Consider the following 24,614-nt stretch of genomic DNA (forward strand, 5'->3'; position numbering starts at 1 on the left):
GGCCAGCCCTGCTTAGCTTCCAAGCTCTGACGGATTGACTATTCAGGCTGCTAAGCAAATAAAGAATTAACACAGACAAATAAGAGACCTCTGTTCACTTTTTAAATTTTTGCTTTAATCAGCGTCTGTTAAGTAATTGCACGGTGACACTTGCAGTGTTTGACATCAATTATACAACTACGCCCAGTTTGCACTATTTAACATTTTTATTTAACATTATAGCACAGCCTCTATATTTGGATTATTTAACCATAACCGGCTGCACATCCCTTTCCCTTTTCTACATTGTTTAACATCCATCCGTCTCCTCTACCAGGACACCAAATACTAAGATAAGAACCGGACCAGCTATAATTAAGGGAACGCATGCGCAGTAAGACGCTCGCCGTACCCTCTTCTGAAGATCTGTCAGGGCAGACTTTCTGTTCAATCCGCGCACGCGCCTCCCACACTCCTTCCCATGGTTGAAGAGCGTCCCTTTCGCTTTGCGCATGCACTAGCTTTCTAAGGCCCTCTTTCCCACCGTAAGACTTCCCTATAGAGGGCGCTACAGCGCGAGGTCTCTCGCGTTTGTCATTCTTCCTAGATCGTCAACGGCGGCCGATTAGCGACGGCCTTCCCGGCGCATGCGGGCCAAAGGGTGAGAGGTCGGCAAGATGGCGGCCGCCTCCTCAGGGGATGAGGTGCCGGACAACGAGGACTATTACTCGCTGCTGAACGTGCGGCGGGAGGTGAGGCTTTGGGGACGGCGGCTCTTTCGCCCTTTGTGGCCCATCTCAGGGCGATTGGTTGCGGCGGCCGGGGAGAAGGGTCAGGGTGGACGTCGCTGCCGGCGCTTCATTGACCCGCGTGTGAGGATGCTGTCATCAGGCCGCCATGCTATCCAAAGGGGGCAGTGGCCTCGGTGACTGGAGGACCTCGCCTTGCTGAATGAGGCGTCACTTTTGGGCGCCCCTTCCCCTCTGGGCCTGCCGGCCACGAATGACCTCCCTAACAGCCCTTGAGAAACATGATTAGAAGCTTTGCGTTGCTTCTGTGGTTCAAAGGCGCTCATCTCCTCTGTCGAGTTCTGCACCCCCTTTTCTAAATAACAGCTTGTATGAACTGTTCACTTTCCGAAAAATCACCTGTCCGTTATTAGCTGAACTCTTTTAATAGGATTTCCTGAAAATATGAATGATGTGCTGATGTAAGAGAGAGAGAAGATAAAATTCAAATTTAGCTATCTCGATCCCAAAGCCTGATCTGCTTTGAAATATGATTGGGAACATGTAGCTGTTCTTTTTGGAAAAGAATAGTATGAATGGAAGAGAAAGCGAAGGAGGATAGAAAGTGTTGGAATGAGGCAAGCAGACTCCAATGACAATAGTATAGGGGTTTTTCTTTACCGCCAGGTCTAGCAGTTCTCCAATGTTTCCTGCTGTAGGAGAAAGCCAATTCAGTGCTTTTTCCTTTCAGCAGCTTCTTTTTATTCAGTCAACTGATCTGTGCTCTTGATGTTCAACAGGACCCCCTTTCCTGCTAATTTCAGGATGCCTTTTTACAGGCAGTACTATTGCCTAGCAAAAGACAGAGCACACTGTAGATTTTATTGGATGACACAGATTCTGGATTCTAACAGAAACTGCCTGGGTCATCCTGATTGATGATTTATGCAGGTCTTCTGTGTCCCTGTGACATTCAGTCCCATTAACCATTATATTCTCCTGGATCACCTTGTGTCAGTGAGCCTGGTTGGTATAGTCTTCTGCTAGCATTGGTCTTTTTGGGGAGAAGCATCTAAGAGCTGTTGCTGGGAGACTTCTGTTGTAGCCTTTGGTTTACAGCTCACTTTAAGGTTCCATCATATTTGAGAGCAGTCATTTGGAGATCTAGGGCAAAGTGCCATTGGTACACTGATAACACACAGCTCAATTTCTCTTTTCTATCTAATACCAGGGAGGCAGTGGAAATAGTTGACCTTTGGTTGTGGTGGGTTTTCCAGGCTGTGTGGCCGTGGTCTGGTGGATTTTGTTCCTAACGTTTCGTCTGCATCTGTGGCTGGCATCTTCAGAGGTGTGTAACAGACTTCCCTCTGTGATTCACCTCTGTGGAACAGACTTCCATCTGTTACACAGACACAGTGTTTAACAGACTTCCCTCTGTGATACACCTCTGAAGATGCCAGCCACAGATGCAGGCGAAACATTAGGAACAAGATCCACCAGACCTTGGCCACACAGCCTGGAAAACCCACAACAACCAGTTGAATCTGGCCATGAAAGCCTTCGACAATACATAGTTGACCATCTTTGGGAGCAGCAACGAAATGATGAGATTGAATAAATTCAGACCAGTTGGAAGTGCTATGCATTTGGGAGTAAGGCTTATACAAGAGTAGGTTGCTGGCCTGTTCTGGATGGGGTTACTCTCCCTCTGAAAGAACCAGTGTGTAGCTTGAAGGTGTTCATGGATGCCTCACTGGAAGGACAGGCAGTATTTTCCTGGTCAGATTGCAGACACCAGCTGCAGTCGTTTCAGCAGAACATTGATCTGGCCCACTGGTTAGACTACTGTAATACCTTCCAAGTGGTATTACTCCTGAATGCAATATGAAAACTTCAGCTACTACAAAGCTAGAGTTCTGACTGGGTCTTGGTTTGGATGACCATATCAGACCAGTTCATTGCCATCCACAGTAACTCCCAGTTTGTTTCTGGGCTTCACATGGCGAAGATCTAATGATACAAGCTGATCACAAGAGAGCTTATGCTGACTCTGAATCTATGCCTGTAACAAATAATGGCCTTACTAAGAATGAATAAACTTAGGCTGATTTCAGACAAATCTGAAAAGATATTGGAAGGTGGCTTAGTTTTCCAATTGAAAGGGGCTTCCATTGTGACCATTTTGGCACAGGTTATCTGCCTTGATTCAGTTCTTTGGGGAAGCAGGTTTTTTTCCTGCCAGCTTTTCTTCAGTCTTTCTCAAAGGTTTGTTCCAGCATTTTGGGGGAAATTGCAGTAAAGCCTGAGTGGCTACTGAATGGGTGGGAAAATTCAGATTCTTACCCATGTGGCAGTCATTTTCCCTATCTTTGTCTCCACAACAGTAATTCCCCCCTGCCTCTGGGGGAATTTTAAAAAATCAGCACTAGATTATCATGATATCAATATAATGTTATACTGACATATGTACTGATTCCTTTGAATTCTCAATTTTCATTAAAACAGTAAGTTTTGCCTGTTCGCTTGCACAGAATGGATAGAGAGGATAAGTTTGCTGCTTGCAGAGAGGCTTCCCCTTCTTACTTCCTCCATAATCGCTCAAGAGCTGTTGAACACTTTATTCCAGACCTTGGTCTAGTTCAGGGGTAGGGAACCTGCAGCTCTCCAGATGTTCAGGAACTACAATTCCCATCAGCCCCAGTCAGCATGGCCAATTGGCCATGCTGGCAGGGGCTGATGGGAATTGTAGTTCCTGAACATCTGGAGAGCCGCAGGTTCCCTACCCCTGGTCTAGTTTCATCTCCCCATTCTTGCCTTCTGCCTGTTTTATCACAGCCTTTAACTGATATGACTGTTCTAATCTGAGCTACCAATCAAGCTTTTACGCCATTTTTATTCCATGGTTTCATTCTCTGCTGAATCCATCTTTTTGTTTAAACCCACAGTCATTATGATTTATGAACTTTATCTGTTGGACGCTGCTTTAGAATTTTGAAAAAAACGGCTAACAAGCGTAGCTGGCTAAATTTTAAAAAGCAGAATTGTCACCCTTTCGCTGGCAGGCAGAACAAATAGAGCAGCAGAAAGACGTTTTATCCAGACTTGTGCTTATTTGATCTCTTGCTTTTTCCCAGAAGGGCAGTCGACCTGTCTCTTGGGTTGCCTTGGCGAGTAAGAATCTCCTCCAGACTAAGAAGCTTTTGTAAATGTAATGTGTTGGTGCTTTGTTGTAGTTATTTGTTCTGTTTTATGAGTGACTAACATGAAGTTATTTGCACGGACAGACTGTGGGTTAGGAATTTCTGTGGGCATATCGGCAAGCCTCATTTTTTTTACTTCTTACTTCTCAAACGGCCTTTTCTTTGCCCTGCTCATGACTGTTAGTAACTCAAGTGAGCTAACAAGAGCCAGTGTGACATAGTGATTAAGAGCAGGTGCACTCTAATCTGGAGAACCGGGTTTGAATCCCCTCTCTGCTACTTGAGCTGTGGAGGCTTATCTGGGGAACTAGATTAGCTTGTGCACTCCAACACGTGCCAACTGGGTGACCTTGGTCTAGTCACAGTTCTTTGGAGCTCTCTCAGCCCCACCTACCTCACAGGATGTTTGTTGTGAGGGGGAAGGGAAAGGAATTTGTAAGCCCCTTTGAGTCTCCTCACATGAGAGAAAGGGTGGATATAAATCCAACTCTTCTTCTTTTTACCCACTTGCCTAATGATGGACTTTGAGTCTAGTTTTCTATTGGTATACTTGCATACTAAAATTCTGTTTGAAAGCTGTTGTTTTGAAAGAAATCTATGGCCATCTGTTGTCAAAAAGCTTCAAGAAAATATTCCAGTTGATTCTAGAAAAGCAGCTATGTTAGTCTGTTGTTCCCTCACTCCTCCCAAGTTATCTAGCACCTTAAAGGCTGACAAGTTGCTTGTGATTTGAGCATCATCAGGTGTGCCGTGTGCCAGAAACTTGTTTTTAGAAAACCTTGAGGTCACCTTTGAGTTTGTAGCTTTGTCTAGATGCCAGTCTACCTTTTTTGGTCTGGCCCCCTTTTTTAGTTGGGCATTTGCTTACCTCCTTTGTGGCCCTGATTGGGCAGAATAGCAACAAACAAATTTTGTAAGTAGATAGAATAAGTTAAGGGTGTGTGGGGAGTGTTATAAAGAGAGTTAATGTAAAACAAGATCCAGCCAATCCAAGCACTACTTTCAGAGTGGGTGGGAGACATTCACAACCAACAGTAGTAGAATAGAGCTGATGCAGGATGAAATAGATGGTGGAAGCAATTAACATCTGTAAGTCTGTTTGCTAACCTCCAGGTGTTACCTGGAGATCTCCTGCTATTACAACTGATCTTCAGATGTCAGAGAGCAGTTCACCTGGATGAAATGGCTACTTTGGAAGGTGGACTCTATGGCATTATACTCAATTAAAGTCCTTCCATGTTCCCTGCCCTGCTCAGGCTCCGCCCCCAAAGCTCCAGGTATTTTTCAACCTAGATCTGACAGCCCTAGAAGATGGGATCGACAAGCTATTTAATACCTGTAGGAATCCAAGTTCCCCATTGAGCCCTTGAGGCTACATTGTCTTTTAAGTCTCTGAGGCTGATTCCGCATAGACCAAAAACAGCAGTGTGAAAACAGTGTGAAAATGATGTAAAAGGGTTTAAAATGGTGTAAAAGGGTTTATACTGTTTTCGCACCGTTTTCACACTGCTGTTTTTGGCCCATGCGGAATCAGCCTGAATGAATTCTAGCTCAGCAGCACTTTTGTGTTATTTGATCTTACTTGTGAAGTTATTTTGAAGGAGACTAATAACCTTTAAATCAGTAATTGTATGTTCTGGAAGGTCAGAATGTTCTACTTGTTTATGAACATTGTGGTTTTTAATATCAATGTCAGTTTGTTCTTTTGTGTAGTGTCTGTTTGCGTCTTTTTATTCTGTACATTAGACAATCACCTGATGCCATGTATTCATTAATCAGCTGAGCTGTCAGTGATAACATGACCGGACATCGCTGTTATAAAATTTGGGCATCTTCAGACAGAGCAACAGATGAACGTGATTGCTGTCAAGGAAAGGGTGTACTTTGTCGTGACATGTTCTGCTGTAGCTTTATGAGAAAAGATGTCAGTTCCCAGAGTGCTGTAGTTTTGGGGAGCATGTGCCAGCAAAATGCTCCGTCAAGGTGTTACTCTTCATAGCTATCAATTTTAATTCAATTCAGAAGACAAAAACCATGCTTATTAAATTGGAGAAACAGTGTTGTTGGAGGAGACATGAGTGTAGCTTCCACGATTCCCAAAAGATTTGTCTGCCACCATGAAACTGAAAATATATGAGAACTGAGAAATGGGACCTGTCATTGTCCTTTTAAAATAGAAGAGCGTTATGACAAACCATTTAATTGGATAGCTCATAAATCAAGACTGAGCCAGTGGGCGGCTTCTAAGCAATTCTAGTCAGGAATTGCGAGTTCAGGGATGGGATTTCAGGTGATAATTGTTTTTTCCATTTTTTAAAATAGTTGAGAAGAATCCCTGCAAACCCAAGTGATTATTTTTCTTGTTAATGCTATAGTAGTTTTGAGGGCCTGTCTTGAGATGGTGTGCAGCTTTGGAGGAGACGAATAACCTTTGAACTGCAGCATTTTAGTCACTTTGAACCGCTTACATGGTCCAGTGTGATTCATCTGTAGCCTCTGCCTGGGCCCCAAACTTGAGTCTGTGCTGTAAGCTGGCAAGTTGCAACTGATGTTGATTGAGGTCACTGATCTGTTTGCAGTGAAATTGACAGCAAGTTGTTGTATTGCAATGAATGATCAGAGTAAATAATAGGGCAGGGATGCCAGTGAGTTGTTTTGTAGAACTTTCCTAGATAACAAATGAATTTACACTAAATATAGCAACAGCAAACACTATCTATGCAAGTGCTGAGTCTGGGTGTCCGTGCAGTCTATATATGCCACTGTGTCTGTCTCTTTTGCTGGAAGAAGAAACAGATCTTTCCAAAAGCTTATGTGTTTCTCGTCGTGTGACTTCAACAGTTAACTCTTGCTTGACTGAATCAAGCAGGCACTTGTAAAGTCCTAACACAAGTGCTGGTTGCCCATCCCAACTGGACCACCGAAGGGAGCGGGCCCCAGGGCTGACAAGAAATCTGCTTTGACAAAGCAATGGGGATATGAGTCTTGGCCTGCTAGGCTCTGGACATCCCTTCCAAGGGATTAGAAATATGTGAGGCCTGCTTGTAACGGGTGGGAAACCAGGCAGCCTTTTTGCCCTTCACTAACTTGCAGAGAGAAGTAGCATATAGAATAATAAAAATAATAAAGTGTCTTGAAGCTGCAACCAGCGCATCAGTGGAGAAAGGGGAAAAACACCCTCGGTGATTAAATTTCCCTTGTACCCACCTTCATTATGTCCAAATGGCAGCCATTTCAATGTTTTTATTTATTTTGGATTTATATCCCGCCCTATCCCCGAAGGGCTCTGGGCGGGTCACAACACAATCCAAACAGTCCATAGGCACTAAAATATAAATCCTCATTTAAAATTAACCAATTAATGATTTTAAAATGTGAAAAAAATTTAAAATAAACGCTGTAATGATAATAACTGTTGACATACATTCACCCTTCCCACCATCCATCCTTCCTCCCACTCCCCCGGAGATCGAAAAGATATTATTACGTTCAGACAATCTGGCTGGCTAGTTGGAAAAGGCCTGGTGGAACAGCCATGTCTTGCAGGCCCTGCGGAATTGACATAATTCCCACAGGGCCCTTGCCGTCACCAGGCAATTTGTTCCACTAGGCTGGAGCCAGGGCTGTATTTTTCCTTATATATCTCAGTGGGAGCTGTTCAAGTGAGACTGTCCTACCTGCATAGTTCCATCCTTTCTCCTGCATAGTCCTGCCCTAGTTTTGTTTGTTGTTGTTTTGTATCCTAAGGTGTTGGAGCAAAGAAACTGGCTCGTAGGTATGGTATCATTTGTAGGATCCCTCTGTTCCATCCAATCCTCTCAGGTCTCTTGGTAGTGAAGGATGGCCCTACTTGGATCGATTTGGAGACCCTTTCAGCAGCTGGGGAGTCCTACAGCAAGGCACTCCAAAGAATTCTGCACCATAATTGATTTTATTTCTGGGGTCAAAACTTGAGGCATTTTTCACCAATCCTAAACCAGACTTCCTTCATCTTTGTTTCCACAGCTTCAAGCTTTTGGAGGGCAAATCCAATTCTGAAGTGCACCGGCTAATTTGAAAATAATAGGTTGCTAAACTTTATGAGCTTGGGGGAGAGGAAGGGGACGACACTTAACACCCGGTCTCTGACAATTTGCTAGGATGTGACCATTTAATCTGTAATAGATGTACATCCTGCAAAGATGTAACTAGATGATTGAGATGTGAAATGAATGTGCTTAATCCCCTGAATAGCATGATGGCGCGCCTCTTAATTTTGCTTTGAGTTTGAGTAATAAGAATATGGTTTAAAATATCATTATTAGTGACTTATATATCTCATTACAATTTGAAATGTTGTCAGTATTTTCTGCGATGGCTGGAGAGAGGTTATCGCTCATGAAATATTGAACCGATGACCTTAGTGATTCTCTTATGATGAAAGGCCCAATCTAACGTTTTATTGAACATGATATTTGTGAAAAATGGAACTGCTCATTTCTATTACTTAATCAATAGCACATTAAGCCATTTATCATTAACTTGATTAAAGAAGGTCATTGCCGGCTGGAAATTCCACTCCCTTCTCATCTACTTTAATTCTAATAACCAAGCAAGTGGAAAGAGATAGCGGCGAGTTTTTAAAAAATTACTCCTTTTTTGCGCTACGTGTCTTTGGGAAGCTGGAAGCTGGGCGAGTATACCTGGTTCCTCTGACATTGATGTAAGAACTAAATAAGAAGCAGAAGAAAGCTGTAGGTTGCCGTGAACTTGTCCCCAGAAATGGTTCAAGCCCCACTTTAGCATCAGTTTTGGCATGCCAACAGCTTGCCTTTTATTTTTTTGCCCATAAACTCTGTTCTTGAGAGAGGATTAACATTGTATGTGAATCACTCTGACCTTTTGTTTATGAGATAAACAGCTGGGCAAACCTCTGCATTGATGGGAAGGATTAAGACCCCTCCTTTACTCCGGGGATTCTTTTTTTCTTTTGCTGTAAAACTATAAAATAAGTTCTTGGAATGCCCCAGTTTAAAATTTTGCTCATACTTCTGTCTTTGCAAGGTAATCGCTCTCATTATCCAATCTCCTTGTATTACCAAGATTCGCGGCTCTCCACTGTGCTTTGTTTCCTTCATCCTTACTGTCTATATGAGCTGTGAAATTCAGATGCCCTGGATTCTAGCTGGGCCACCCCGCAGGCAGCCGCCTTAGAGATGGAAGTGAAACTAGCTGGTATTGGGTGGGTGGGGGTCATAAAGGAAGCAGCATGTGAGAAATTGCTGGAGGGTTTTGTCTACATAATGGGGGGAACCTTTGTGAGCATGTGGGCCCCTTTGGAACTTTATGAGAGGATGGTGAACATTGCTCCAAAAGGGCTGCTACAGGGGGTGGAGCTGAACCCAAAATGGTGGCCCCAAGAGGCAGAGCTGAGAGGAATGCTTCCCTCTTTACACCTTCTAAGAAGAAGGAAAACATGAAGGAGAATGAAACCACAAACTTGCTAAGGAAAACCCAGTGGCTTACCATTCCTCTTCACTCTCCAGTGGAAATATTCCTCGTTTGAAAGAGGTGTGGATTCTAATCTGGAGAACCGGGCTTGATTTCCCACTCCTCCACCTGAGTGGCAGAGGCTTATCTGGTGAACCAGATGTGTTTCCGTGCTCCTACATTCCTGCTGGGTGACCTTGGGCTAGTCACAGTTCTTTAGAACTCTGTCAGCCTCAGCTGCCTCACCAAGGGTCTGTTGTGGGGAGAGGAAGGGAAAGGAGCTTGTAACCCACCTTGAGTCACCATACAGGAGACAAAGGTGGGGTATCAATCCAAACTCTTCTTCTCCTCCTCTTCCCCCCCACCCGATGGCACCACTGTCATCTTTATAATCCTTCCTTTAAACTTGCCTTTGGAGTGCTCCCTTCTTGTACTCTCTTTGGAACCCTTCACTCGAACAAGGCCAAAGTGCATGTCACTAAGGGTGCATTTGATTTAGATCTAATCAATTTAGATTTAGATCTAATCAATTTAAATCACAATTTAAACCAGGGTTTTCGACATAAAGATTAATTCTTGCTGGTATAATCTTAATATTTTCAACCAGCTGAAAGTATCATTTTTAGACTAATGACTTTTCAGATTAGTTTTACAGTTAAATTTGGTTATACTGTTATAAATACACAAATAGATAATTATGAAATTATTGTGAGGTGAACTGTCTACAGTTTCATTCGGGCCAATAGGTCTTGCATATCTTTATTGCAGTGTTTGCATTTTTCCACAAATGGCTGCCTTATCCATAAGCAGGAGAACTGCCTTAAAATATTCCCAAACCGGGTCTCTTTTACAGCCTGCAGCCATCATAGATTTTCTCCTCCAGGGAGAGAATTATATGATAAACCTCAAGCTGTACACACAAAGATTACCAGGCTTGTGGAGTGTTCTGCTGAAATAAAGTTTTACTTTCATTTTTACTGCTTGCCCCTCCCTCTTCACATTTAGCTCCTTGTGCAGATCTATTTCACTCCAAACAATCTTCATTTCATTGAACTTCTTAAAACTTAGCACTTAAGGAATCAGGGTTGCTACTGTATGTGTAGATTTTGAAGGAAAAATGGAATTCAATATGGATGTGTCATCCTAACGTTTTAGTTTCCTAACTGGAGTAGCCCAGGCTAGCCCAATCTTGTCAGATCTCTGAAGCTAAGCAGAGTGTGCTGTGATTGGTACTCGGATGGAAGGCCCCCAATGAAATTCTGGGCTTGCTGTGCAGAGGCAAGCAATGGCAAAGCACCTCTGAACATCTCTTGCTTTGAAAACCCTACTGGGTCACCATAAATTGGTTGTGACTTAAGGTCATTGAGTTATAAAGTTGAAAGGGAGCTTCATATACCATTGAGGGCAATTTTCTGCTCAATTTTTAAAAAGATCCAAAAGAAGAGCATTTCTGTCAAATCAGAGTCCAGCCTGTGCTTGAAGACCTCTGGCAAAGGGCAACCCCCCCACCCAAAAAAAAACAAAAACCCGGTAATTGATTTCATTGTCAGACTATTCTGATCTGTAGATGTAAAATGTACGGAAACTTTGAACCATGGAAAATTTTGTTTGGGGGGCCTGGGGCAGGAAAAAAGTACAGAAATTTGGGCAGATGTTAAAGTATGGGATACTTTACTTTTCACTCTAACCTAAACCTATTCTATTGCTTCAGCAACCTGAAACAAATGGAACTGTATTATCTGGCCAGAGAACAGTCTTGCATGTTCACACTAGAACTGCCGGCATATTTGGATATCAAGATAACACTTTTAAAACACTGGAAATGCTGAACTTCTTAATAGTGCATTTCGTCAAACTCATTGCAGTTAGCTGTTATCAAAATTATCTTGATTTAAACAATCAAACAGGTCCTTGGAAATATCTTGTCTATGTGCGAGGTTTGTATAGGAATGCTCATGATCTAGTGGTGACAATTATGTTACATTTTTAAAAATCCATGCTAAATATTTCCAGGGAGTGAAACCTTGTCTAAAAACACCTTATTTCTTCCAAAAGAGGAACTGGTCCATGGAACATGGGAAAAGATTCCTTTTCTAATTGGAGAATTTTTTAAAAAATGGGATGGATAAAGTAAAGTGTTTTTTTTGGGGGGGGGGGTTGCCCCATATTTTCCAGGCATTCTCCTCTCTACTCTCACCCTTAGGAATTTTTCCTAATATTCCATTGAAACCAACCTTCCTGCAACTCAAGTGTGTTAGATCTGGTATTGCTCTCTGGAGTACCACGGAAATGAGTCTGTGCCCTTTCCGTGAATCATGGTTTCGATTATCTGAAGAATGTGATCTTCTCTTCCCCCCCCCCCACCCCCGCCCCACAATCCCTGCCAGCCTTTTCCATGCGAAACATACCCAAGATTATTTGACTTTACTTTATATAGCTGGCTTCCTAGACTTCCAGTCATCTTTGTCAAATCTGTTCTGGATTGTCTATGCCTGTCTTAAATTGCAGTGCCCCAAACTGCTCACAGTATTCCAGATGAGATCTGAATGGTACTGAGATAAGCTATTATTTATAGCCTTGTGGTTCACCCTGGCCCCTTCTACCTTGCTGTGAGAGATTTTCCGAGACCTTTGAAAGTCAGAGCGTGGAAGGAGGTGTCTTCAGTGTCTGGCTACTGAGACTTCAACTCTGACTGAGCCACAGTCTCTTGCCCTGAGCAACAGTGAACAGCAGGTCAACCAAAGGAGGAAATGGGGACCAGCCACTAGGTCTAAGTGGGCCCTGACTGTTGGGGTTTACCACACAGAGAAGCAGCTGACACACTGATTAAACGGGGAAAAGGTAAATGTTTAATATGAACTACATTTAGGATAGGAAAGAGGGAACGGTAGCATGCTGCTGCCTTGCTAGCTAGGAAGAGTCTCTGCAGCTGCCTTCCAGAAGAAGCAAGCTATTATGAGAGTATCAGTCTAAGGACAGACAAGAGGTGACACAAGAGGATGGAGGAGTCATTGACTTTACAGGCCTCTCTAGCTGACCACTTGCGCGCCCTCTGCTGCGTCATCTTCTCAGTTCCTTTGCACATTAGACATTGCTACATCAAACACTAACTGCTGTAAAAGCTTCTGAGTCAGACTTGTTGCCTTGTCCAGGCAGTTGGGGGACTCGTTCTTGCTAGTTATGGGTTACCTTCGCCTTCGTGTTTTTGTCTCATCAGCATTTTGGCAAAGCCCCAGAGAGCTACTTTAGGAGCACCCCAAAGACTTGGGTATGTCTACTGGGATGTTGACATTTTCTTAATGCCAGATTTCACCCTCACCACAGCACTTCCTGTATCTCAAAATGTTTTTGAAAGTTGTCTTCGGTTTTTATAAAGCAGTTGTTGTGAGGTGGGGTGAGACACAAGGTAACAGCCCCCCCATGAGTGCTTGGAATTTGCAGTGAAATACTTCAGTTCCTATCCGATCCTACTTGCTCCCTGGTTCTTCCAGATGCTGCAAGACAGAAAAGAAGAAGAAGGATTTGGATTTATCCTGTAAGGAGACTCAAAAGGGCTTACAATCTCCTTTCCCTTCCCCCACCCCCCACAACAAACACCCTGTGAGGGGGGTGGGGCTGAGAGAGCTCCGAAGAGCTGTGACTCACCCAAGGTCACCCAGCTGGCATGTGTTGGGAGTGCACAAGCTAACCTGGTTCACCAGATAAGCCTCCACAGCTCAAGTGACAGAGTGGGGAATCAAACCTGATTCTCCAGATTAGAGTGCGCCTGCTCTTAACCACTACATCACTGCTGCTCTCTTTTTTTTGTTAGCTAAATAACCAGCATGAAGAGGGTCTGCTGCCCCCCTCTGCCCAGGTTGAGCTGATGATTCCTAAAAAGCAGTCAGTAAAATGACTGTTATGTTGTGGTGACAGGGCATGATCTGTTGGAAGCTCCTGGGTCAAGCTTTACTTTGCTGCATCAGCCTTACAAGGAAATTGGCAAATGTTTCTAGACCTGCCTGACGGCGGATTCAAAAGTTAATTGTTTTATGCACCTTCCCCTCCCCCTCCCCTTCCCCTCCCAAAAGCTCCCATGAAGCTTCCTTACCTGGTTAGGGGTCCTTACAGGTAACAGATCATCTACATGAGCTGGCTTAAGCCAAGCCACGCTTTTCTTCGGTGCTCCCCGAACATGGGGAGGGAGTCATTGTTCTGACTGCACTAGTGGGGCTCTTGAAAGCGCTACAAAGGCAATTAATGTGAATGGCTTTGAATGCTAAAACGTTCCGAGCAAAAGCATCATAATAATACCAATGTGCATAACTGATGGTTTTATTACACTATGCTGGGAGGAGGGAAAAAAACCCCAACTAAAACACCGTTTCATTATGCTCCCCGTTTAGTAGCACAAAATGCGCTGGAGTGTGTCTGATGGGTTCCTGTTTCAGGGCAGATTCTGAAGATGATAGTGACTTAACTGCATTGATTGTGCTATAATTGGATTTCTTTTCTTCTCCCAGGCCTCTCAGGAAGAGCTGAAAGCCGCCTATCGCAGGCTGTGCATGTTGTACCATCCAGACAAGCACAGAGACCCAGAGCTTAAAAGACAGGCTGAGCAGCTCTTTAACCTTCTTCATCAGGCTTATGAAGGTCAGTGCATGCCTTGGATTTGCAGCCGCTGTCTGTCTGCTCGCCCGCCCGCCCTCCGATATTGGCTTTTCCGGCTGGCACGTCTCGGAGTCCAGAGGGTGATGCTCTCTTCTCCTCCCCCCCTTTTTTTGCACTTCTCATTCCAAAGAATCAATACTTGAACTATCAGTATTTGCCCAACGAGTTGAAAACGTGTGTGTTTGTGGATGCCAGACGCACAATTAAATAAGAGCCTGATTGGACGGTATTGTGTTTTGACTACAACCTGGAGAAACCCGGGACTTGACCATCTTGTAAGTCTGCTAGGCACTTCCTGTGACCAGGTTGCCTGTCATGGAAGTCCAGAAGCGCAGGAGGAGAAGTGCCCCCCCCTCCAAGGCAATACTCAAGCTGTCCACCCTTTTGAAGCAGTTCAGATGTGTCTTTAATGGCCACTCTCTGGACTCTGCTCAAATGCAGGTGCTGCTAACTTGGATGCATGTGGGCTAGAGGCAGCCCCCCAGTCCAGTAGCCCCAGGGCTTCAATAAATGCTATCAGGAAGCCTTCACATTCCACACTTTAGCCAGGTTTTGTTAGGAATATATGAAAGGAAATTGTGAATCCCTCTTCCTTGCGGGCCAACATGGACCATCTCCAGGGAAGGTGAAGCAACCGACTGAATCTCAGAAACGAGGGAACAGATAACCCCTCGGCTATTCGGGCTGTCACTGGCCCCCTCATCCTACAAAACCCCAGAACTCTCCTCTGTGCTGGTTAGCCCAGAACTCTTTACATGTCCCTCCATAAATGTAGGTTTCTGTTCCTGAGCATGTTTTTAAAGTCCTGGAGCAGTTCCTAAAGCCAGAAGGCTGTGTCCATTAGAGGCCAAAGACATGCCTTGGACCCCAATCAGCAATCAGGGAATGATGGAAATATTACCCACGCAAGACTGTTGTAAAATCAAGGTCTGATACTGGTCACTTGCCATATGGGTTATTATTCTCACACGCTTCCAGTTCTTGGCACCTCCTGGATAACAGCTCCATGCACAGTGGCAGAATTTCACAGCCAGATCATGTTTATAAGTGATTTAGTCAAGAGTATTCTGCAAAGACCTCTGCACTATTTGCAAACGTTTAACCAGTTAGATTCAGATTCAGTTGGATTCAGAGACCTTTATCAAGCATATGCAACATAGGGACAAAGAATAGGAGTAAATCTAGTAAAGAACAGCATGAGCAATGTGAACAGAAGCCAAGGGAACCTAGTCCAAAACGCGCAGCAGAAACTTGGCTACAGTTTCCGTTGTTTCAGCCTCGGGATTGTTGAGCAAAAAAGTGATTTTTGCGTTGGTCTGAAGGCCTGAAAACCCGACAGAGGTTAAGGCAGAGAAGTCAGGCCTAAAGCTGCCCTACTTTGGGCAGAAGAGCAAGATGTGTTCAAGGGAGTCCGTATAAGAAGGGCAGAAAGAGATGTGTTCAAGGGAGTCCGTATAAGAAGGGCAGAAAGAGATGTGTTCACGGGAGTCCGTATAAGAAGGGCAGAAAGAACATGCCGAGGGATATTTGAGAACGTTTAACCACAGAGGCCACCGCTAGCTAAAATGCTGGCAATGATTCCATGTGACCCTTGGCAAAAAAAAAAAAAGCAAGGTGCAGAAATTTCTGAGGTGGATACAGGGATGCTGCCATGGGTTTCTGCTGAAAATCAAGACCTCTGGACTCCCGGTTGAGTGCCACAAGCGCAGCAGCATCCTTCCTTGCTAAGCCAGAGTCTTATTGTGAGTGCCAGACTCCCTGGTGAGGTTTTTTTGCCCTGGGATGCAAAGATGATGTGTAATCAGGGACTCCGTGTTTTTTTTTTTGTTTGTTCAATATCGAGTAGACAGAAGTTCATGATCTGTAAAGGAAATTTTAAAAAGATCCAACTGTGTCAGCATTGAAATTGTCATCCAAAGGAGTCATAACTGTAAGTGCTTCCCATCAAGGCAGTTTTGCTTTCGGTGAAGGATTATAGCTGAGATGAGATTTTCTTCCACCGGAGAAAGCACGGGCTATAATTCATTCGAGAGGCTGTTTGCAAAGCTCGGCGTGCAATTCTCCTATAATTAGACTAACTAAGTATCAAGGAAGATGCTCTTTTCCAAAATAAAGACTTTTCCAATCTCCTATAAAAGCTTATCTTGTATCTCGGCTTACAGTTTTTTTCGCTGAAAATTTAGACATTAATGGCTCTGGAAAACTCAGAGAATGCTGGGTGATGAATCTGCGTAGCTGAAATAATGTGATCTCACCAGATTTTTAGTTCTGCCGTCGTAGGCAGATGGGCTTGAGTGCATTTCCGTTAGGTTTTTTGATTGAAACGGTCGCCCTCCTGATTATATTCCGTTATCTTGGTTTGGTTGAATGAATCTTGCATGCGTGTGAATTATTGATAGTTTGTTTGCTGCGTTTTTGGAGATTTGGGGAGAAGCAAATGAAAACTTAAGCGAATTAGGAACGGGCCAGAATTTTTTTTTCTCCTGTATTGAAAACTGCAGCAGCAGCAGACTTTGTCGCCCAGCGGTTTGGCCCAGAGGGGAAGCTAAAGTGAAATGGTGAATAAATGATTTCTTATTAAATCCCAGAGATTAGCTAAAGAAATTTGGCTCTGGTGTTTTCTGAATGGTCAGCATTTCTTTCCTCCCATTAGGCTTGAACGTGGGCGGAATCATTTACAGCTTTCTTAATTAGGCCTTGGGATGTGTGGGAATGAGCTTGAGAGGGGAGAGGCGAAGCCAAGGGAGACCTTGAAATGGGTGAGGATTCGAGAAATCGGCTCTAGGAGTGCACTTGGACCTCACCCTGCCGCTCCTGTCACGCACTGAAGGATACGCACTCAGAGAAGTAAATTGGTGAACATGACAAGCGTTTATAAACAGGTGTGCACTTGGTGCTCAGCCAGGACTGGCTGTGGATTCTTGTTGATCTGGACTGACAAGTGTGGTGCGCTTCCGATTGAACTCTGCCAGCGTGGTGTAGTGGTTAAGAGCAGGTGGACTCTAATCTGGGAAACCGGGTTTGATTCCCCACTCCTCCATATGAGCGGCTGAGGCTTACCCGGTGAACCACATTTGTTTCCCCACTTCTGCATCCCTGCTGTGTGACCTTGGGCTAGTCACAGAACTCTCTCAGCCCCACCTGTTTCATAAGGTGTCCTGTTGTGGGGAGAGGGAGGGAAAAGGCATTTGTAAGCCCCTTTGGATCTCTTTACAGGAGAGAAAGGTAGGGTATAAATCCAATCTTCTTTTTGAATTCTGCAGGCTCTGAATGTTGTCTTGGTTTTAATTTTCAGTGCTTAGTGACCCACAGACAAGAGCCATCTATGACATATATGGAAAGAGAGGCCTCGAAATGGAAGGATGGGAGGTAAGGAACATGCATCTGTAAGAAACCTGCCTCATCTCCCTCTCTCCCCCCACCATGTGCTGTTCATGTTCTAATACGTCACCATGTACACTCAAGTATCCCTGTGGCAGTGGTATCATTAGGATAGGGATCTGCAACCTGCAGCTCTCCAAATGTTCATGGACTACAAATCCCATCAGCCCCTGCCAGACGGGAATTGTAGTCCATGAACATCTGGAGAGCCGCAGGTTGCAGACCCCTGCATCAAGATCACCAAGGAGCAAGGCAGTGCTTGACAGTCTATTTTGTAGGCTGGAATAGTCCATCTTGCCTCGGGCACTCCAACCTGGGCATCAAGTAGCCTTAGTTTTAACAAAGAAATTAATCTGTCAAGTGGGGTCTTAATTTTGTCCAATATGCCTGCAACCTGAAGTCATAGAGTCTGTGAAAACTCTACTCCTAAGGGTTTTTGCCCCCCTGCCGCTATATAAAAAGATATTCTAATTGCCACTACAAAGTAAGCTGTTGCTCTAACTTTTACGCTGGGAAGATTTTATGCTGTTTTCATTTTATGCTGTTTTGTTTGGCGGCGTGCTGTTTTATGTTAGCATTATTGTCCTGTTATTGGCACTGATCCAACAAAGCAGGGTGTTTTTAGCAGAGGGGGTGGGGACCTGTCAATTCCCCAGTTCTTCAGGACCCTTATACTATTCCTGAGGGTCCATTGACAGCTTTATTTTTCTGGGGAGGGGTCTACAGTGGGCCGGGGACCAGACAAAGCTACCTTGTATGGAATCCGGCCCTTGATCTATCAAGGTCGCCGTTTTCTATGACTGGCAGAGTCTCTGCAGGGTCTTAAGCAGAGGCCTTTCGTATTGCTTGTTGTCTGATCCTTTTAACTGGAGATTCTGGGGCTTGAACTGGGGACCTTTGTAGAATGTTCCTTTGATCTTTGTTGAAAGGCACTGCAGCAGTAGGGTTCCTTTAAACATGGTATTTTGGTTTGATACTTGGTTTATATAGCACCCTTCAGGCATTCCAAGTATTTTCTTGTCTCAGTAACCCCTATTGTAAGGTGAGTCTTACTGGACCTATATTTCTGAGTTGGAGGGAGAGAGAGGCTTGCTGAAGGCCTCTTGATGATTGAGATTTGAGAGCCAGTGTGGTGTAATGGTTAAGAGCAGGTGGATTCTAATCTGGAGAACCAGGTTTGATTCCCCACTTTCCACCTGAGTGGCTGAGGCTTATCTGGTGAACCAGATGTGTTTCCACACTCCTACATTGCTGCTGGGTGACCTTGGACTACTCACAGTTCTTTCTGAACTCTCTCAGTCCCACCTTCCTCACAAGGTGTCTGTTGTGGGGAGAGGAAGGGAAAGGAGCTTATAAGTCACCTTGAATCTCCTTACAGGAGGGAAAGGTGGGGTATAAATCCAAACTCTTCTTCTTCTAAAGGACCTTTCTGGCTCAGAACACATCTTTTTTCTGCTATTTTACCCTGGCTCTGGCTTAAGATTACCTGGCTGCCATAAGAAGCTTCGAAACATGCTTCAGCCATGACAGGTGTCACCCTCAAAGTTGAAAAATGTCTGCACTTGTTTAAGAACCTACCTATCATTCTGCTCTGGGCAGCATCACCTTCTGTGGGCACTTCTGAGGGTAGACTGGCATGAGGTTTTACTTGCCCTATATCCATGGTGGCAAACCTTTGGCACTCCAGATGTTATGGACTACAGTTCCCATCAGCCCCTGCCAGCATGGCCAATTGGCCATGCTGACAGGGGCTGATGGGAACTGTAGTCCATAACATCTGGAGTGCCAAAGGTTCGCCACCACTGCTCTATATGATAAAATGTGCTCTGATATGGGGATGGGCCACAGGTAGTCCACCATCCACTAGCTCTAGACAGAAACGAGTTGGCATTCTCTTCTCTACCCAGAGCTTGGCAGTAGTGTCAGGGGCCGAAACAGTCTCCCTCCCCCAACTTTCCCAGGAATACTGCACCGTCTCCTTCTCCCGAGCCAATATTGAGCAGCTGGCTGTTGCTTTTCAAAGGGCAAAGCAAATTGGCAACCTGGGGGGAAAAAAAACCACAACCACCTTCCACTACAAAATGACGTGCTGCTGTCAAGAAAATAAAGAGCGCTTCGTTGCTGATAAACGTTCTTTCGAAAATCGGGCTTTTAATAAACTGGATTTGAGGTTGAAGAGGCAAGAGCGGGCCGGTTTCGTTCCCCCGCATCGGAGCCGTATCCGAAGTTCTGATGATGACGGTGATAAAACACGTGGCGAGGCCTTTGCCGAAAGATTAAGGAACGGCCTTTTAGCGGGCGGCATACAAAGCGCCTCCCCGGGTATTAACTCAGAACTGTATTGGGATAATGCGCTGTAGATAAAATGAGCCCATTACTTATACTGTGAAGCCAAATCTAACCAGCAGAGCTCGTTTTATGGAGCCGCCGTCGGCAGCCTTCAAGGAGTGTTCCTGCAGCTGCTGGATGAATTGTTTAATATACAATCCCATCCCACTTCAGTAATAGCTTTCACTCTGGGGAGGCAGTGGGTATTACTTTTAAAACAGCTGCCAGTATTTTAAGTGCCATTAAACTCTCTTGCCCTGTGCTGGCTTCCTCTTCAAATGAGCGCAGTTGCTGGTAATAGGTGAATGTGGAGGGAGGGTGTCTGGATGCAGCGACACTGGGCGTGGGTGGGTGTGTTCTTCCCTCCTCATCTGCTGGTGCCCTCGGCTGGGCTGGAGAGCGTTTGTGCTGTTTTCAGAATTGTCTTTCAGGATCAGACCAAACGTGACCAGGCAGGTACTATGGCAAGCTCTCAGTGTGGTGTAATGGTTTGAAGCAGGTGGATTCTAATCTGGAGAACCGGGTTTGATTCCCCACTCCTCCACCTGAGTGCCAGAGTTCCAGAGGCTTCTCTGGGGAACCAGATGTGTTTCCGCACTCCTACATTCCTGCTGGGTGACCTTGGGCTAGCCACAGTTCTCTCTGAACTCTCTCAGCCCCTCCTGCCTCACAACGTGTCTGTTGTGGGTAGAGGAAGGGAAAGGAGCTTGTAAGCCCTTGAGTCTCCTTACAGGAGAGAAAGGTGGGATATAAATCCTCCTCCTCCTCCTCCTCCTCCTCCTCCTCTTCTTCTTCTTCTTTTTGTGTAGCAAATATAATTTTTTGTGTAGCAAATATAATTTGCACATTATCCTGTGGAATGTGCAAAGAGGTTTGCATTCTGGACAAGAATCCTCTTGGGAAGAGGATTTGTGGGTGTAGAGAAGACACATATTTATTTGATTTTCTGTTTGCTTCATTCATGCCCCTCCTGTCTCCCCAGTAGGGACCCCAAGTAGTTTTCATTGTTCTTCCTGTTTCCATTTTATCCTCACAACAACCCTGTGAGTTAGGCCTAGGTGAGTGTGCGTGACTGGCCCAAGGTCACCCAGCAAGCTTCCTCGGCAAAGTGATACTGAAATCTCCCAAATGCTAGCCCTGATGTTCTAACCACTGTACTGCACTGATTTTGAAATGACTCTGGGGTGTGCAGCATTTCTCTGGGCCCTGGGCATATTTCTTTTTCCCCTCCCCTTGTTCACCCAGTGTCAGGTTTCACAAGGTCACCATCCCTGAACGCAGTAGTACGCCATCCCCCAAGGAAGAGAGAAAAGGTATCCTCCCATTTTGATGATAGACACTAAATTCAGCCATTGATGACTGATAAAGGAGCCTACTCTTGTGTGTTTAGCCCTGCCCGTCATCTGCATGGCTGTTCCCTGGCCTGAAAGCTCTATATGTGTGTGCATATGTGCACTTGCTTTTACTGTAATATGCGCCACCTTCCTGGTGTTGGGTGGCCCATAAATCTAAGTGTCTCTGAATTAATTAATCGTGGTGCTGGGACTAGCCAGTCACAAGCAATCATCCATTTCAGGTGGGGAGTAGACCGTTCATCTTGTTACCGCCTTAGTGTTGCTCCGATGTTTTTTCGATGCTTGTGTTGGTTGCCTGCTAAAATGGCAGCCCAGAGCATTCATTTGTAATCAGATTGTAGTCTTTTGTACCAAAGCGCCGATGACGGGCAGGAGCCTTGACTGTAAATCTGAATAAAATAACCCTCAACTTCCAAGACTTCATTTAGGAGCGAGAACACTGAATCACGAAGGAGGGGAAATGAAAAGCCCCCTGGAGCCAGTCTGTGCAGAGGCTGGGAAGCTCTTGAGAGCTTCCAGTTGCATCCCTGATCAAATTTCCCCATAATTGTTTGCTGGCTGTCCCACAGCTGTTGAGCTTCTCATTCTCAATTTCCTTCTCTCGCAGGTGGTGGAGAGGAGGAGGACGCCTGCCGAAATCCGGGAGGAATTCGAACGCTTGCAGAGAGAGAGGGAGGAGAGAAGGCTTCAGCAGCGGACTAACCCCAAGGTAAAAAGCTGGAGGGGCCCACTTGGCTGTGAGTGTGTGTGTGTGTGCGCGCACGCTTGTATCTTCTAGCCGCAAAAAGGTGTGAAAATAGATGATGAAATTGCCACCTCCCTTAAGTTTAAGTTGGCCACATTTTCTGTGATTTCCCATTGCAGCGTGGAGATGGCACGGTGAGGGTGAAGTTAAGTTTTCACGGAGGGTTACAAGCGCTTCGGGGGAAGCCATTCTGGCAGGCTTGTGTACAACCACCTCTGCAGTGTTGTACACGTGGTTATACTAAATGTCCTTAATATACCTCCCTGCCTTAAAAGTACCTTCTGCCACAGGAGGTAGTGAAGGCCACTAACCTGGGTAGCTTTCAAAGGGGCTTGGACAGATTTATGGAGGAGAAGCCGATCTATGGCTACCAATCTTGATCCTCCTTGATCTGAGATTGCAAATGCCTTAGCAGACCAGGTGCTCTGGAGCAGCAGCAGGCCATTGCTTTCACCTCCTGCATGTGAGCCCCCAAAGTCACCTGGTGGGCCACTGCGAGTAGCAGAGTGCTGAACTAGATGGACTCTGGTCTGATCCAGCAGGCTCTTTCTTATGTTCTTATGAGTTATGTTTTGAGGCAGCACCAGAATTCTTCACTACAGCACGAAATGGCAAGGGCATCTTAGCCGCCTCAGGGATTTGAGAATCGTTTCTACTTTTTAACCCTGAAATAAGATGGCAACAGCCACATAATCGCAGAGAAAGGCATTCTGAAAATGTGACTTTACTGTGGAATACGTTCTGCTTTGCTTGGTGCCAACTGACCAGGAGATCAGTTTTATTCCTGATTGCCGACAGACCAGGAGATCCGTTCTTTACTAGATGCTAACTTATTGGTTGGTTCAATTCCTATTTCCCTACATGTAACGGAAGGATAGCAGTTTTCCAGTTGAGAGAACTGGGTCCTTTAAACTTCTTTTAACATTTATGAACTTTTTGTAACATCAGTTACTGTGGAAATGAGATCCCGGATTAGGCAGTCTATATATATGAACTTATTTGACTTCGTGTTGAATGATTGTTCCTAGACATTTATGCTGCTGTTTTGTATATAATAATTTGCACGCTTAGCCCTTTATCACGTTGTTTTGCACTTGCACTTTTATTAAAACGTTTGCACAAGAGTCTTGAGTCAGGGTACAGTGGTTTCTTCTGGATTTATAATAATCACATAGCACCATCAGTGTACCAGAGTGCTCTGCAGAGAACAAGAAAGCGGGTCCTTTCCCTTAAGCACTTGTAACAAACTTAGATATAAGAGAGGTAGAATCCAGGGTGAGGTGGGGGGGCGTGAATAAGGGAAACAGTTAAAATTACTTCACTTTTGTTTTAGTGAAAGAGGGTGGATCCAAGGTGTTGTGCAAGCGAATATTGAGGAGGGATTTCAACAAAATGAGAAGTAGCGTCGTGCAAGTGTCGTTTCCAGCAACGGGGTACCAAGCGGGGTGTGTGTGTGGAAATGTTATCAACCGCTAGACACCTTCAGACCGCTGAGGGTGGTAGAACTGGTAGAGCAAGAGTTGTCCAGATGTATTGAGATATGATACTGACTAACTGGGGCGGGCGGGAGACATGGGCTTGTTAGATTGTAGAGTGGTGATTCCAGAGGAATTGGAAGGAGAAGAGGCAGCGGGAGATGGGTGAATGTGGGTCACGATTTGGAGAGAGGAGGTAGCAACCAGAATCAAAAGGCTGAGTAAAAGAGGGGCTTTGGCAGAAATGGATGACTAAAAGCATCACTAGGAAGACATGTGGCTTATTTACAAATGGTCACTGGAAACCCTAACCCATTGGCTCCTCTTTCCCAAACCATTTAAGGTAGTTCTTTGTCCCCAAGGAGCTTACAGTCCAAATTTAGAAAGCAGGGGAAACAACAGAGGGGTGAAACGGGAGAGGCAAAGGGTGCGGATGGGTAGAGGCAAGAGGTGGATGAAAGAAAACGCAGTTGTGCATGTTTAGGCTTTGGTTTGGTCCGTGATAATGGGCTTTAGGGGGGAGATTTGTGGAGGTGCTGCCCCAGTTACGTTTGCTTGCAGGATTGGGGGAGAGTCAACGTGGTATAGTGGTTAAGAGCAGGTGCACTCTAATCTGGAGAATCGGGTTTGATTCCCCGCTCTGCACACTTGAGCTGTGCAGGCTTATCTGGGGAACCAGATTAGCTTGTGCACTCCAACACATGTCAGCTGGGTGACCTTGGCCTAGTCACAGTTCTTCAGAGCTCTCTTAGCCCCTCCCACCTCACAGGGTGTTTGTTGTGGGGGAGGGAGGGAAAGGAGATTTTTAGCCCCTTTGAGTTTCCGTACAGGAGAGAAAGGGGGGGGGATATAAATCCAAACTTTTCTCCTTCTTAACTGAGAAGAGGTGGGGACGAGGCCGTGGAGAGCTTTCAGGTGAAATGTCTCACAGTTCTCTGAGGAGGGGGCCCCTCCCCTCCGGCAGCAGCAGTTGGAGACATCCTTGAAGCAGAGCGGGCCCCCAGCTGTGCTGCGGGAACCTTCCAGCAGTTAACTTAGAATTGCAAAATAAGCGCAAGAAACTTTGGAACCCTTCCAGAGGCACAGCAAGTGCCCTTTTAAACGAAAGGGAGAGAGAAAACTTCATAATGCTTTTGGGACAGTCGGTGGTTATGGATGATGCTGTTCTCGGCTTGAGAAACTATACACTCGCATGTTTCGTATTTGCAGCGCATGTATTTTAAAGAAGTCAAGTTGACAAACAAAGCTGCAGTACGCAGAGTCCCTTTCCCTGCAGGTCTTGAGCCCAAGCACACGGCCAAAGA

The 24,614-nt window shown here is 45.2% G+C and overlaps 1 protein-coding gene across 1 annotated transcript in view; it reads left to right on the forward strand.

Annotated features, from left to right (window-relative positions):
* Window positions 1-612: 612 nt before the first annotated feature.
* Window positions 613-24,614, forward strand: part of DNAJC11 (DnaJ heat shock protein family (Hsp40) member C11) — a 50,623-nt gene continuing 26,621 nt past the window's right edge. The window contains 4 exon segments of the mRNA XM_048519403.1: window positions 613-731; window positions 13,879-14,008; window positions 17,322-17,395; window positions 21,698-21,799. Of these exon segments, the coding sequence (XP_048375360.1) occupies window positions 657-731; window positions 13,879-14,008; window positions 17,322-17,395; window positions 21,698-21,799 (381 nt within the window). The 5' untranslated portion in view covers window positions 613-656.

Source organism: Sphaerodactylus townsendi, linkage group LG16, assembly GCF_021028975.2.
Source record: "Sphaerodactylus townsendi isolate TG3544 linkage group LG16, MPM_Stown_v2.3, whole genome shotgun sequence".
Taxonomy (NCBI): Eukaryota; Metazoa; Chordata; class Lepidosauria; order Squamata; family Sphaerodactylidae; genus Sphaerodactylus; species Sphaerodactylus townsendi.